Source organism: Gekko japonicus, unplaced genomic scaffold, assembly GCF_001447785.1.
Source record: "Gekko japonicus isolate JY-2015 unplaced genomic scaffold, Gekko_japonicus_V1.1 scaffold319, whole genome shotgun sequence".
In the NCBI taxonomy this organism is placed as follows: domain Eukaryota; kingdom Metazoa; phylum Chordata; class Lepidosauria; order Squamata; family Gekkonidae; genus Gekko; species Gekko japonicus.
The window spans coordinates 1,068,267-1,081,916 of NW_015160218.1; the positions used below are offsets into that span (position 1 = coordinate 1,068,267).

Here is a 13,650-nt window from a genome sequence, read left to right on the forward strand (position 1 = left end):
CACCACAACAGATAGAATGTTACACAAAAAGGAAAAGAAACATGTAAGGATCAGAATTTTCATTCAGTATCTTGGGCTACCAATAAAAGTGTGTGTTGTTTTTTGGTATTTAGAGATTCTTTACTCCATCCTTGAATTAGAAATTTTATTCTTGGTACATAGTGGTTTGAAGTGGCACAAAAAATATACACCGTTAAATAGCTTATTAAATAAAATATCATTTCTTAAATTAGAGCTTTTCCCTAACACACATTCTGTTGTGTGTTTATTTAAAAAATAATCTAATTCCCATTCAAGTACAACACTCATAGTTATCTAGATAATAAAATACCAAATCATGGAGTATAGTTTTTTTTTTTTTTTTTTTAAACCCTTCTTTCATAACCCAATTAAAATGTCCATGCTAAAATTCTGTAATTTGCTTGCCGCATTCTTTCGGCTGTGCAATTTCCAAGAAGATGTGCTGAGCACCATACTGAATTCCAACCTCATCTTGAGCTCCTCTGTTTTGTGCCATCAAACGGAGACAACGACATCAAGATAAAGTCTATCGTAGGATTCCCTGAAGCATGAGATGAGAAGAAGACTTAGCAGACAGGATCCTGGGAGACACCAGTTGAACCAAGAGAATTCTGTGTGGGGAGGGGGGAAAAAAAGAATGTTCACTTAAGACAACTGTACAATGTGTCCTACCCAATGTAATAAAACCACCATTACATATACTAAACTGCAGCATGCCAGACCAGTTTGGTTGGCATACAGGGCTAGTTCTCTTCCCAAGCAACCCGGGCAAACCTCTGAGGTGCTGGCGATGATGCCCTCTTAATCAACAGTCATTAAAAACTCATTGCCTCTCCTGCTTTGCTTTTCAGGCTTGAGAACTAAATGCCAGCCATTATTTATACCAACTAATTTCACTAAACACCCATGGAAGTGACATATAGTGAGAATAACCACACCAACAGAAATGCATTGGGTTGGATACAGCAAAGTCCAAGTGGAAAGTAAAACGTATTTAGCATAGTTCCGCTTGTACAAGCAGCAGCGCAGTAGGTGCAACAACACAAAGCACTTCACTATAATCTTGCACAAAAGGCATGTCCATAGACAGCAATGGGAAGTACAACTGATGGTTCACATGATTTCATTTAATTTAGTTCTGAAACAATCTGAATATCTCGTGATACATCTTGCAGATGTGGAAAATATAGTGGGGGGAGGGTACAATTGCTTTCATTTAGTGCAAGCAGAGGAGTCATTTTAGCACTTCCGGTTATGCTAGGACCATTATGTATGTGGAAATCAAACGATGGCATTAATTTCAATCACTGTCATTTGCAGGGGTAAAGAAAATGATTTTAGTCAAATAAACAAAAATCCAGCCATCTGCTATAAGTGGGAGGCAGGTGAGAGGATGAAGGGTGGTGGCAGTCTGTGTAGACTTTACCCACAGACGTCCACGCTGCCATCTATGGCCTTGGCCCTCCTGATTGGCCGTTTGGCATCCACACAGTCAGCAGTAGGGAAGCAAGGACTGGAGGGAAGATTTCATCCTTTTAGACTGTCCTGGCAACTGAGAGCAAGCCGGGCAGGACATTCAGCAACTTCTTCAAGTAAACATGCCCACTCAGGCAGCGTTTCCCCCATATCTTGCCTCTTGTATTGTTCATCTCTGCTATGGCTGCGTGGCACGTGCTGGTTGAGAGGACCAGGTAGAAGTCTTGCATAGATTCACATTGGCCAACGGAATCTGGGGGGAGGGGGTTGTTGCCTTCCTCACAGCAAAATATCTGATTGTACAGATAAAACATTGCAACTGCTATAACAACTGGCTCAATAGGAATTTGGACAGTGTGCTGGGAATATAATACAGGCTTTTGCAGGACTGAGTTTCCTGCATGGCCCCAAAGGGGAAGAGGTCCCCATAAGGGTCTCCAAGGTGAGGGGTACAACAGCCACCTCCAAGCCTGGCATGTCAGTCACACCCCCAAGAGGCAGACAGGAGCAGTGATGATCACTAACTGGATTTTACCAATTGGTTTTTCTAGAAGACAAAGCTGAACTGTCAGCAAGTGAGACAGTTCATGTTTAAATAGTAGGCTTGCCAAGTCCCCCCGGGGGGCGGGAAAACCCCGCCCCAGAGGCCCATTCCCAGCCGCCAGCGGATCGGGAACCCCACCCCCAAAGCACGCGACGTGCACGTCACCCGAAAGTGACATGGGCACGCCAGGCACGCTGGGGGTGGGGCCACAGTCATCCGAGGGAAAACTCTATGGTTTTCCCTCGGATGGTCGTGGCCCCACCCCCAGTATGCCTGGCGTGGTCGCGTCACTTCCGGGTGATGGGGTTGCGGGGTGCGCGCGTGCGCACTCCCGAAGCAGCGCTGGAGTCCCTCGCTCCAGCACCGCTTCTGACTTGGCAACCCTATTAAATAGTTGTACACAAAATCTCAAGGAGTCATCTTATTGACACCGGAAGTTAAATGCATCTAATGTCCTGTTTTGATCCAAAAGTAAGAGCAACCAACTTTACTTCTTTGCATTTGTAATTTTGCCCTGACTCGAGTTTATTGAAGCAGAATACACTTGTTTTGAATGATCACTCTTCTCACAGAACTTTAAACTATCAAGCAACCTTGGCTTAGTTTAATCCCATAATTCTGAGGAGCTAAAGATAAACTGCAATTAATTTTATCAAAGCCTGCAAAATTAAAAAGAGAAAAGCTTAAAAAAAAATCAATGCTACAGAAACCTACCTCTCTCTACATTCTAATATTTCCCAGAAATCTTTTCAATGAAAAGCTTTACTTTGTGTTAAACTGGGTTCTATATAAACTACACCAACTATTTGAAATCACTGGGAGTTTCGTTTGCCCCTCATCTCCTTACAGAATGGCAGGATAAAAGAGTGCAGAAACTACCCAAGTGGACCATAATTTTTAAAAAGGTGGCAAATGACTTTATGAGGCTTCCAAATGCCAAAGTTATTTTGCTGGCTAAATGACACTTCTGTTAAGACAAGCACTTGGAGGTATATTAGAAGAAGAAGTAAGGTGCATGACATCAGAATGTGCTGATAATAAGTATTTCAGTAAAGTCAGTTTTCTTAGCATTTCCTGTATCAGGAAAATCCACATGTATTTGCAATGAAAGCCAACAACAAATGTATTCACAGCAAAAAGCCAGCACTCTAACACAACAAACTAACTCAAACGAAATTCATACAACCGCAAGGATAAATGAAATATATAAAATGAATATCAAATCGAGCATGCATGTAAAACCTGTTAAGCCCTGTAACAAATTACATCTATTCGTCTTTCACTAGGAGCTTTCATATTGCACCATCTCAGATTATAATCTCATGATTATAATAGTGCAATGTCTAAAGACATGTGGATCTCCTTTTAGTATAAGAAGTGGGTGGTACTAATGGCAGAATCAATTTTTATTCATCCTTCAGAAGCTCAAGGCAGTCCCCTTTTCTCTTCACAACATGCACAATATGAAGCCTACAAATCCATGCACTGTAGAAGCAATCACAAATGCATGTCTGCTGCTGTGTAATATATGAAACACCTGCAATGTGTCATTAAGAGCAGACCAGACATATGCTACTCAGAACACACAGACAAAATCTACACTGAAGTGAACAAAAGCTGAGAGAGAGAATCATAGAATCACAGAGTTGGAAGGGGCTATACAGGCCGTCTAGTCCAACCCCATGCTCAATGCAGGATCCGCCTAGAGCGTCCCTGACAAGTGTTTATCCAGCCGCTGCTTAAAGACTGCCAGTGACAGGGAGCTCACCGCCTCCCTAGGCAGCTGATTCCACTGTTGAATAACTCTTTAGAATAAAAAAGTTTCTCCTAATATCCAGCCGGTACCTTCTTGCTCTTAATTTAAACCCATGATTGCGAGGCCTCTCCTCTGCTGCCAACAGAACAGCCCCTTGCCCCTCCTCTCAGTGACAGCCCTTCAAATACTCCCCCTCAACCTCCTCTTCTCCAGACTAAACATTCCCAAGTCTTTCAGCCTTTCCTCATAGGGCTTGGTCTCCAGGCCCCCAATCATCCTCTTCGCTCTCCTCTGTTGTTGTTGTTGTTGTTGTTCAGTTGCAGTCGAGTCTGACTCTTCGCAACCCCATGGACCAGATCTCGCCAGGCCTTCCGGTCTTCCGTTGTCCTCTGAAGTTTGCTCAATTTCATGTTCGTTGCATCTATGACACTGTCTAACCATCTCATCCTTTGCCGTCCCCGTCTTCTTTGACCTTCAATCTTTCCCAGCATCAGGGTCTGAAGTGAGGTCTCCAGAAGAGCACACAAGACTCCAGGTGGCCGGTAGTGTACGGTGGGACTATGACATATTGCGATCTGGATGTTATGACTCTGATGCTACACCCAGGAAGAATTCCAAGTTAACTGTGCACATTTCTCCTAAAACCAGTGCTGGCTAAGATTACATTTTTCTTGAAGGAAAACCAAAAAGGTTATACCTTATTGCTGTTTGGCTGCCTGCTCTTATGTGCATTAGAACAGTGGTTTTGTGTGTGTTTTAAAAATTCTGCCTTCAGGGAATGCTTTACACATCGACTCATCAGTAGGGGGCCGTTTCAGAGGCTACACAAAGATGTCCCAAGATGCCACATCAGTTTCATGCAGAGCACGTGCAAGTCTGTGGGCCTTGCTGCTGACCCACTGCGAGTTGAGAGCATAGCCTAGAACACACTCAACGCCCAGGGGAAGCTCAGCCATGTTAGACAAGCTGCTTTTCAAGAGAACTTGTCTGCTGCTACAGATTGTCCCATTGAGAAAACTCCTATAAGCTTCTCAAAGCATTCCCAGGGCCTCCTAGGGTCACGGCTTGAGAATCAGCTGTATTAGTCCACAGCCCTTATGAAAAAAGGAAACCAGTACTTTGCAGCAGTGTTCCCTCTAAGCTGAGTTAGTGTGAGCCAGCTCACAGTTTTTTAGCCTCCGGCTCACACATTTTTTTTGTCTTAGCTCAGGAAGGAGGGCTCCAGAGCAAACTAATTTTATGTGGCAGCCAAATCGCTCGCTCACAACTTTAATGCCAGGAGCACACAAAGTAGAATTTTTGCTCACAGGACTCCACAGCTTAGAGGGAACATTGCTTTGCAGTAATGTTTTTTTTAAAAGGCTGCATATTAAAATAACCAAGAAAATGAAAACAGCAGAATTGGGTATTCAGCACTGCATTCTCACATTACATAGAAAATACATTCATAACTAGGGGTGTGCGGGGGGGGGGGGAATCAGCTTTTTTCGGATTCAGGTATAATGAAGCCTTTTTTTTTTTTTTTGGTATTCCCAAATACACCCGAATACCAATGTCAGTAATGTATTGATATCCGGAAATATTTGGGAATACAGAAAAAATCTGGCTCCATTACATTCCATGGGACCACTGTAGTCAATGGCAAAATCTTCTAAGAGCATTCAGTGGACTGGGGGGAGGGTTGAGGCAGAGGCACCCAATCTGTACTGTAGCTGCTGGAGCATCTCCCCAAAAGAACCCCAAGTTTGGAAAAATTTGGACAAGGGAGTCCAATTCTAGGGGCATCCAAAGAGAGCGCCCCCATCTTCCATTGTTTCCAAAGGCAGGCAGATAAAACAACAGCCCAGCAGTTTCTCCCAGAGAATCTCTGCAGTAGAAACTATGTGAAGTGTGGCATGAGGGGACATGTTTGCAAGGCCAGCAGCAGAACCAGTGCAATGTGCCCACCAGAACCAGAGCCACTGTGGCAGTGCCAAAACCCAACAGGACTAAGATCAAATCTGAGAATCTCTGAAATATAGGGGGCATGTTTGCAAGGCCAGCAGCAGAACCAGTGCAATATTCCAGTGCCAGTGCCCAGCAGCAGAACCCAGTGCAAACCTACTAGCTAAACCCAGTGCCACTGTGACAAATGCAAGCTCAACAGTAGGACTGATGTCAACTTAATCACAGAATCATTGCAACAATAAAACATAGAAGAATATCAAAAAAGAACAAACCTCTGTGATTGGCCAAAGAGCACTGTGCCCACCCTTACCTGTAATCCTACTGACCAGTGCTCCTCCCCCCTCCTGTCCCTGGGAAAGCAAGCTAGTAGTTTGGCTTCAAGTCTGAAGCCAGCAGCAACAGCCTTGCAAGTTGCAATGTCAATTGCAAATGCATTGTAATGGTTGACTATATGTAAGGTCCCTCTTCCCCCTCCCTTTTGGAAAGCAGACCAAATGGCAGGAAAGAGAGAAATGGTAGGAAAGAGAAGGCAAGTGCAGCCCTTTAAAGTTTAACCCCCCCGAAGCCTGTATCTTCAGCAATGCCGAATAAAAGCCAAATAGTTTTAGTTTTTATTAGGCATTCTGTATTCAGCAGCCGAATCAGATCAGAGATTGTGATTCAGCTTGCTGAATACCTGAAAAATGCTCCGGGTTTTTCCCCAGTTTGGCTTTACTGAATACACACCCCTATTCATAACTCATACATGTTCAACTCAACTATGAATGCTTAACAGAAATAAATCCCAAGAATTAAGTGAGGTTTATTCCAAAGGAAGTGCAAGTGGGATAACTTTATTTCAAAGCAATTTCTGCAGCTATGAAAGAAAAAAAAGCAATTCCCAGGGTCTGAAGAAAACCTGTCGCAGTACACGATAGCCTCTCACTCACTCGTTTTTCAATTTGTTTTGCATGGGTCTTGTCACCTCATTTGTAAACATAAGGTCTCACAGGCAACACATTATTGAGGAGCCTCAAAACAAACTGAAGAATCACTACCATGGCAGAAGACTGTCTAGTGAAACGTCATGTCAATTTTGACTCCTGTGACGAGGAGTATGATTTGGCAAAGCTAACAGCTTTTGTAGCACTGGAGCTACAAAGGAAAGATTTACACCTTGTTTTTGCTTGACTGCACTCACAGATCCCATAGTTAGAATGCACGTGGCATCCACCTTTATACTGCTATTATAGGAACAGTATCAGGAAGGGGGCAGTAACAGCTCTAATCCACCACACAGGAAAGAGGGTGGGGCTTGCAGGTGGCTGGTAGAGTGGAGTCAGTTGGCATCAAGGCACAAGTGAAAGCTTTTTCAAAACGCTGTGGCATTTCCCCCCCCCCCTTCCTTACAAAGATAGGTCTATATAGATGCCTATTCGTTTTGAGGTCTGCTTCCTAAATTATATTCTAATGGGTTCATTTTATTATGAAATAATTACAGTAAAAGGAGTGATATGGTACAATCATTTTTTTAAGCCATGCTTTTCAAAAAACTGGGAGATCATCTGAAGATTTGGAACAGCACCACCAATATCAGATGACACACACAGTTCTCTTTCTTTCTCTCCATCTTAATCCAAAGAAGCAGTAAAAGCAGGGCTCATTTCCTGTGGGAGTGCACAGGAGCGGAGCTCCAGCAGTAAGGAGCCCAGGGGGCGGGCACATGCAACAAGCCCCACCCCTTGCTCCCAGCAGCCCTCAGTTGGGCCACGAGAAGCAAGAAGCAGCCAGGTAAGTTGCAGAGCCCCCCCGGCCCGCCTTCAGGTACAAGCTCTCCCTCCTCTGTGAGGGCAGATCTGTGTCCCCCCCCCCCCATAGCTAGCAATCCAAACTTCTCTCCTTCTTTCTTTCCATCTCTCCCTCTCTCTCTGCACAGATCTATGTGAGGGCAGATCTGTGCAACCCCCCCCACCCCAGCTAGCAATCCAAAAGAGTCCAGTGGCACCTTTAAGACCACGTTTTATTTAGGTACAAGCTCTCCCTCCTCTTCGAGGGCAGCCTGTTTGTCCCCCCCCCCCCCAGTAGCTAGGAATCCAAAACAGTCCAGTGGAACCTGAGCGGTGGGTGTTGCCTTCTGACACACTTCCGGTGATGTCAGGGGGTGTGGCATATGCAAATACATTATGCTACTGAGTTATGCTAATGAGCCCCTGCACCTCTTTTTCTACGAAATGACCCCTGAGTAAAAGTACTGCAATGGAGCCTGATGTCAATAAATAAATGGACTCATTTTATATGTGGGTATACAACCAGACCTCAAACGGAGAAACATTCAAAACTGGAATGCAGCCTAATATAGCTGAGAGGCCAATATAATGCCCCTGTGGAAGGGATGACAATGAAATGGGCTTACTTCTCTGCTACTACTGCGTCCCCTCAGAGATGGTATTCCAAATTCTGGTGGGGTTTTAATCCTAATTTTCATCCTACCCTTATTTTAGGTGGATGCAAACCCAGAAAATGCTCACTGTAACTCTTTGGTGATGTGTTGTTCAGTCACACAGTCGAGTCCGACTCTTCGCGACCCCATGGACCAGATCCCGCCAGGCCTTCCTGTCTTCCGTCGTCCTCTGGAGTTTGCTCAATTTCATGTTCGTTACATCTATGACACTGTCTAAGCATCTCATCCTTTGCCGTCCCCGTCTTCTTTGACCTTCAATCTTTCCCAACATCAGGGTCTTCTCCAGTGAGTGATGTATGTTGGTGATGTATTTTCCCGTTAAAATAACTAGGATCAGCCATAACTTGGATGCCACAGTTGGTTGTTATGAGTGCAGTCTGGTCCTAGTTCTGTTGATGACTTCCAGTTGGTACAATCTGACAGGTGAATCCATGAGACCTCTCCAGGAGAAGGCATCCTTGGACTTGAATGACCTAAATAATTATCACTCAGTGGCCACCATTCCACTGTTGGACAAAATGCTTAAGCAGATGTAGGCTATGCAGCTTCAGGGATCTTGGGAGGTGATGATTTATCTAGATCCATTTACATTTGAATTCAGACCTACGTTTGGGGCAGAAACTTGCTTGAGTCCCCCTGATCAAAATTCTTTGCTGGGAGCACGATGGGGAGGGCACCCCCACTGACTCCCCTGCTCCCCTTGGCAGCTTTCTATATCACTGGCCATGGAGGACTGCCGTGATGGAAGTGGAGTGTGTGGGGGGTTGGCACTGTGTTTCAGTAGTTCTGTTCTTACCTGGCTAGACGGTACCAGAAGGGAGGCGGTGATGTTCACCCCCTAGAACGTATGCTGTGGGCTTCCACCATGGCACCTGTGCTACTGAACATTACATGTAACTTGCTTGGAGGGATTTTTTAGTGATTGGAACTGACAGGCTATCAATATGTGGATAACACTCAACTCTACTGCTCCCTAACAGCTGAGCAGGATGGCCTGTGGAAGTCTTGAGCAAATGGCTGTAGAAGATAATGCGACAGATGAGAGCTCATAAACCTGAAGCTCAGTTCAGACAAAAGTGAGGCGCTGTTGGTCAATAACAACACTGCTTGAGGACTGAGGAGTCAGCCTGTCCCGGGGGGGGGGGGGGTGAACTCCCCTCTTAAGTCCATAGTTTAGGGTCCGCAACTAGAAACTTGAACGTTCTCTGTAGTCCACATTTCTTTTATCAGCTTCACTGGGTGCACCAATTATAGCCATTCCTAGAAAAGCATGATTTGCCCAGTGACACAGATTTTGATCATACCTAGGACAGATTACTGTAATGAACTTTGGTGGGGCTGCCTTTGAAAACTACCTCAAAACGTCAAAAGTGGCAGTCATGCTACTGTCAGGTGCTGGATACAGGGATCTTAAATCCTGTGAATGTACTGAAGTGAAAATAATGTTCTTTTAATAATATGTTGAAATGATCTAAATGTTACATGAACTATGCCACTTCATGGTTTCCAATAGCTCTAGTATACCAGACTTTACTCTCTCTCTGGCCTGGACTGGCCACTAAGGAAACATTCCAGGGAAAATCTTGGGTAGGAGGAAGATCACGAGAACCCCTGCACACAGCTCAATACCAAAAGTTTTCAGAATTAATGACAAAACACTTTATCATTATGTCCAAACCATAAACTATGATTTGTTCTCTTTCCTCCAAACCAGAACGAAGCCATGGCTTAGAAACCTAGTTTGGAAAGAATATGGCAAATTGTAGTTTGTACTTTAGATGTAAAAACATGATCGTTAACTGAACCTGAGTACACCCCCAAGCTCACAGTCAAAGTATGCTCATTTCTTTCCTAATAAAACTAGACTTTGCCTCGCATTTTACTCTAAATTTGTTTGCATCTAAAACAAATCTTACAGCTACCAACGTCTGGCTTCATTCTCCAAATTACCAAAGCAACTCTGAATCTACCCATCATGCTACACGGGTTAAGCCTTCGGGGTAGGGCTGCCAAGTCTCGTTGAATCGCGGCGGGGGATCGTCATTCTTTACAGGAGCTCTGCCGCGGGGGACGGCAACAGGCGTTGCACCGCCGTCGCCAGGATGTGACGTTACGTGTTGCTCTGGCAATGGGACTCCAAACAGCCCCGTTGCCAGAGCGACGCGTAGCGTCACATCCTGGCGACGGCGGTGCAACGCCTGTTGCCGTCCCCCGCGGCAGAGCTCCTGTAAAGAATGACGATCCCCCGCCGCGATTCAACGAGACTTGGCAGCCCTACTTCGGGGTACGGCGGGATATAAATCCAAACATAAATAAATATAAATAAATAAGAATGCTTAAAAGGGTCAGAGTGAAATACCTACTATCTTACTGTTCTGTGCTCATGAGTATGGCAAGAACATAAAAAATAACTCAAAGACATGATTGGAAAGGAGGGGGGGAAATCCTCACACCTTTACTGACCCCCAGCAGGCAATTGGATTAGACCCTGAAGCATGAGATTGGATTAGTTTTATCATTGTTTTAGCCTGCCTAGCTACAAGCGTTATTAATGGTCACAATACTATGCTGTTCTTTGTAAAAATCCTGCCACAGTGTTTATCTCAAAGACATCCTGCTGCACTGGCTTTAAATCCTTCTATGTGAGGATTTTGTTCTTTGACTGACACACATATAAAGACAAACAATTAGGAGGGCTATTCTTCACTACAAATGCTGTGGGGATTTATACACATCATTAGCATTAATGCAAGATCTGCATGCGGTTCTTCTTAATGAAGCGGACACTAAGACCTCAGATTAAACACACAGCTCTGGCAAATCTACAGTCAGCAAGCAGAGAAAGTCTCCTTACCTTCATGGTAAAAAGTAAGAAAAAACAAAAGGACCCCCATGAAGATATTGCTTAGAAAAGTGACTACACCACAGGTGATTCCTTCTGGAACAGGGTAGACGGTTTCCACAAAAAGTTCAAAGAATATAGGTACACTGCTGTTCAAGAAGACTCCCAACAAAATGCAGGATGTATACAAGGTGGCTGCAAACAAAACAAAAGCACAGTAAGTTTATAGAATAATACTATTGTCACGCCCTGCCTCCGGACCCGGGGACCCCCTTCTCCCTCTCTTGGAGGCTGCCAGAGGTCTCAGAATGGTGGGGGGGAGGTTACTTTACCCCTCTCCCGCTCCAGCTTGCTAGTGCCCCCCTCAGACTTAAGGCCCAACAGCCTGCTTTGGGTTGGGTTGGGTTGGGTTGGGTTGGGTTGGGTTGGGTCCAGCTCACTGTTTCCATGTGCAGCCAGTGCGGCCATTAAGCCAGACTGCCCCGCTCTGCAGCAGGGCGGGGCTGGCTTGGCAGTACAGCCCATGGCAGGCCCATCGCTCCCCCGAGCAGTCCGCGGCTCTCCACGTGCTCTGTCAGCCCGTCTGGGCGGGGAGACATGCCTGCCCTTGGACTCCATCTGATGCTCTGCCTCCGCAGGGTTGGGGTCTCACATGGACAGACCCAACACAGGGACTTCCTCCGCCATCCAACTTAGCGGGGTGGAGAGAGGCAAGCTCATTGCTGCTGCTTCCTTCTGTTCCTGCTGCTTCTGTCACACTGAAGCAAGTGAGTTGGGGGCTTGGAGCAATGGGGGAACAGCGAGTTGGTATCTTGGGAGGGTTGGGGGTGCAGCAAGCCGAGGTGCTGGGGGATTGGAGGGGGTGGTGTCTGCTGGGGGGAGTCCAGGCATGGGCATACCAGGACACCTATAAATAACCAATTCAGATGTTTAAACTCTTATTCAACTAATGCACCTGAATGGCTCCTATGGATATGTTTATGAGAACACAGTATCAGATTTTGGTTCTCCACAGATATTTAATTTTAAAATTTATACACTGCACGTAGCTCCAGACTCTCACATACAGCCACAGTGCAGCTCACAAATATGCTTTTGGTAATATCATGGGCACAAATCATATTTCCCCGCACAGATACCCAAATTCTTCTTCAGATTTGTTTAAAAAAAATATGAAGGAGCACTGAAAAAATTCCTATGAAATATTTTCTCTGCAAATCTTTCCATTTCCCATTAGGCATTAAACAGGAGGAAGGGGAAGCTGGGTTTCTTCACAGTTTCAAAATTTCTAGAAAATTCAAATCTCTAGGTGCAATAAATGTGGAAGGTTCATGTATGAACTGGCCCTTAAAGCCCTTGGAAGAAAGATAAAAAGCATACTCAAATAGAATAAATAAATTGGGGTTTTTTTTGCATTTTTAAAATTATTATAACATATACATTTCCTTTAACGACAGATAGGATGTCCAGTTGCCCTGAACTTCTTGCATAATTAAATAACAATAAGATACACCCTCCCATCTTTATCAATTGTCGTTGTCAAATTGTTCATAAATATTTATTTAAATAAAATGGTTTATCTTCTCATTAACAGCTACCTATTCTATTTATTAACGTTTTTATCCCGCCCTTTCTCAAACGAACTCAGGATCACATCCACAGTTCTTCCCCTCCCCTCTTATCCTCACAACTTGGTAAAGAACATTACTCTGAGCGTATAGACTGGCACAAGGTCAACGAATGAATTTCCTGACTGAGTGTTGTTAGCCCAACAACAATTATATCACATTTGTGCATGTTATACCAAATCAGTAGTTCATTGACTGGCCTACTCTGATTGGCAAGGTCAATTCTCCAAGGTCTCCAGCAAAGAAGGCTTTTCACAGTATCTGCTACCTAAGCTCCTTTAGCTGGCATCACACGGGCAGGAAACTGCAGGGGGGAAGCGTGGCTGTTTGCCCCGGGGCAAACTAACGCGCGGTTAAGCGATCAGACCTCCTGTGGAGGTCCTGTGGAGGTACCGTGGAGGTTCTGTGAGTAGGGAGAGATGCCGATCACAGGACACGCCTGCGCGCAACGAAGAAGCGTGCGGTGCAGCAAACTGGTTTTCTTTTTTTGTGTACACGACAAATGCGCATGCTCCGTTGGGTGCGTGTGCGCGTCCACGGAGACTTGGGAGAAAAAAAACACCTTTTTCGCAAGGGGACATGGGCGGGTGCCGGATGCCACCGGAAACGCGATCAGACGCCCGCCCTTGCCCCGCGGTTTCCGGAAACTAGTACCTCCGAGGTACTAGTTTTTTGCTGCGCGTTTTCGGCGGGAAGCCTCGGTTGTGCCACGGAAGCGCTACGCTTTCCAGAAGTGCCGGTGAGATAGCGCCCGGAAAATCCGCCTCTCTTCCGTCTCTCTTGCGTGGCTAATGTTCCGTGTGACCGCAGCCATTTAATATTTTCCTTCAAGTCCTGCTTATTACTGATACATGCATTACAACTATGACACAACATACTGCTGAAACATACTGTGATCTGCCGCAACTACAGTAATAAGATCTAGCAGTGATTATAAGAGATAGGGGCTTGCTGAAAAGTTGGGCTAAAAGCATCTGTCAAATCAAAGGCTTAGCC

At 45.1% G+C, this 13,650-nt stretch overlaps 1 protein-coding gene across 1 annotated transcript in view; it reads right to left on the reverse strand.

The window, feature by feature from the left end:
- Positions 1-344: 344 nt before the first annotated feature.
- The window catches only part of DIRC2 (disrupted in renal carcinoma 2), a 158,863-nt gene continuing 145,557 nt past the window's right edge, over positions 345-13,650 (reverse strand). Inside the window, exons 8-9 of the mRNA XM_015410852.1 lie at positions 11,039-11,221; positions 345-632 (exon numbers count right to left, since the gene is read on the reverse strand). Of these exons, the coding sequence (XP_015266338.1) occupies positions 517-632; positions 11,039-11,221 (299 nt within the window). The 3' untranslated portion in view covers positions 345-516. The remainder of the gene's footprint in view (positions 633-11,038; positions 11,222-13,650) is intronic.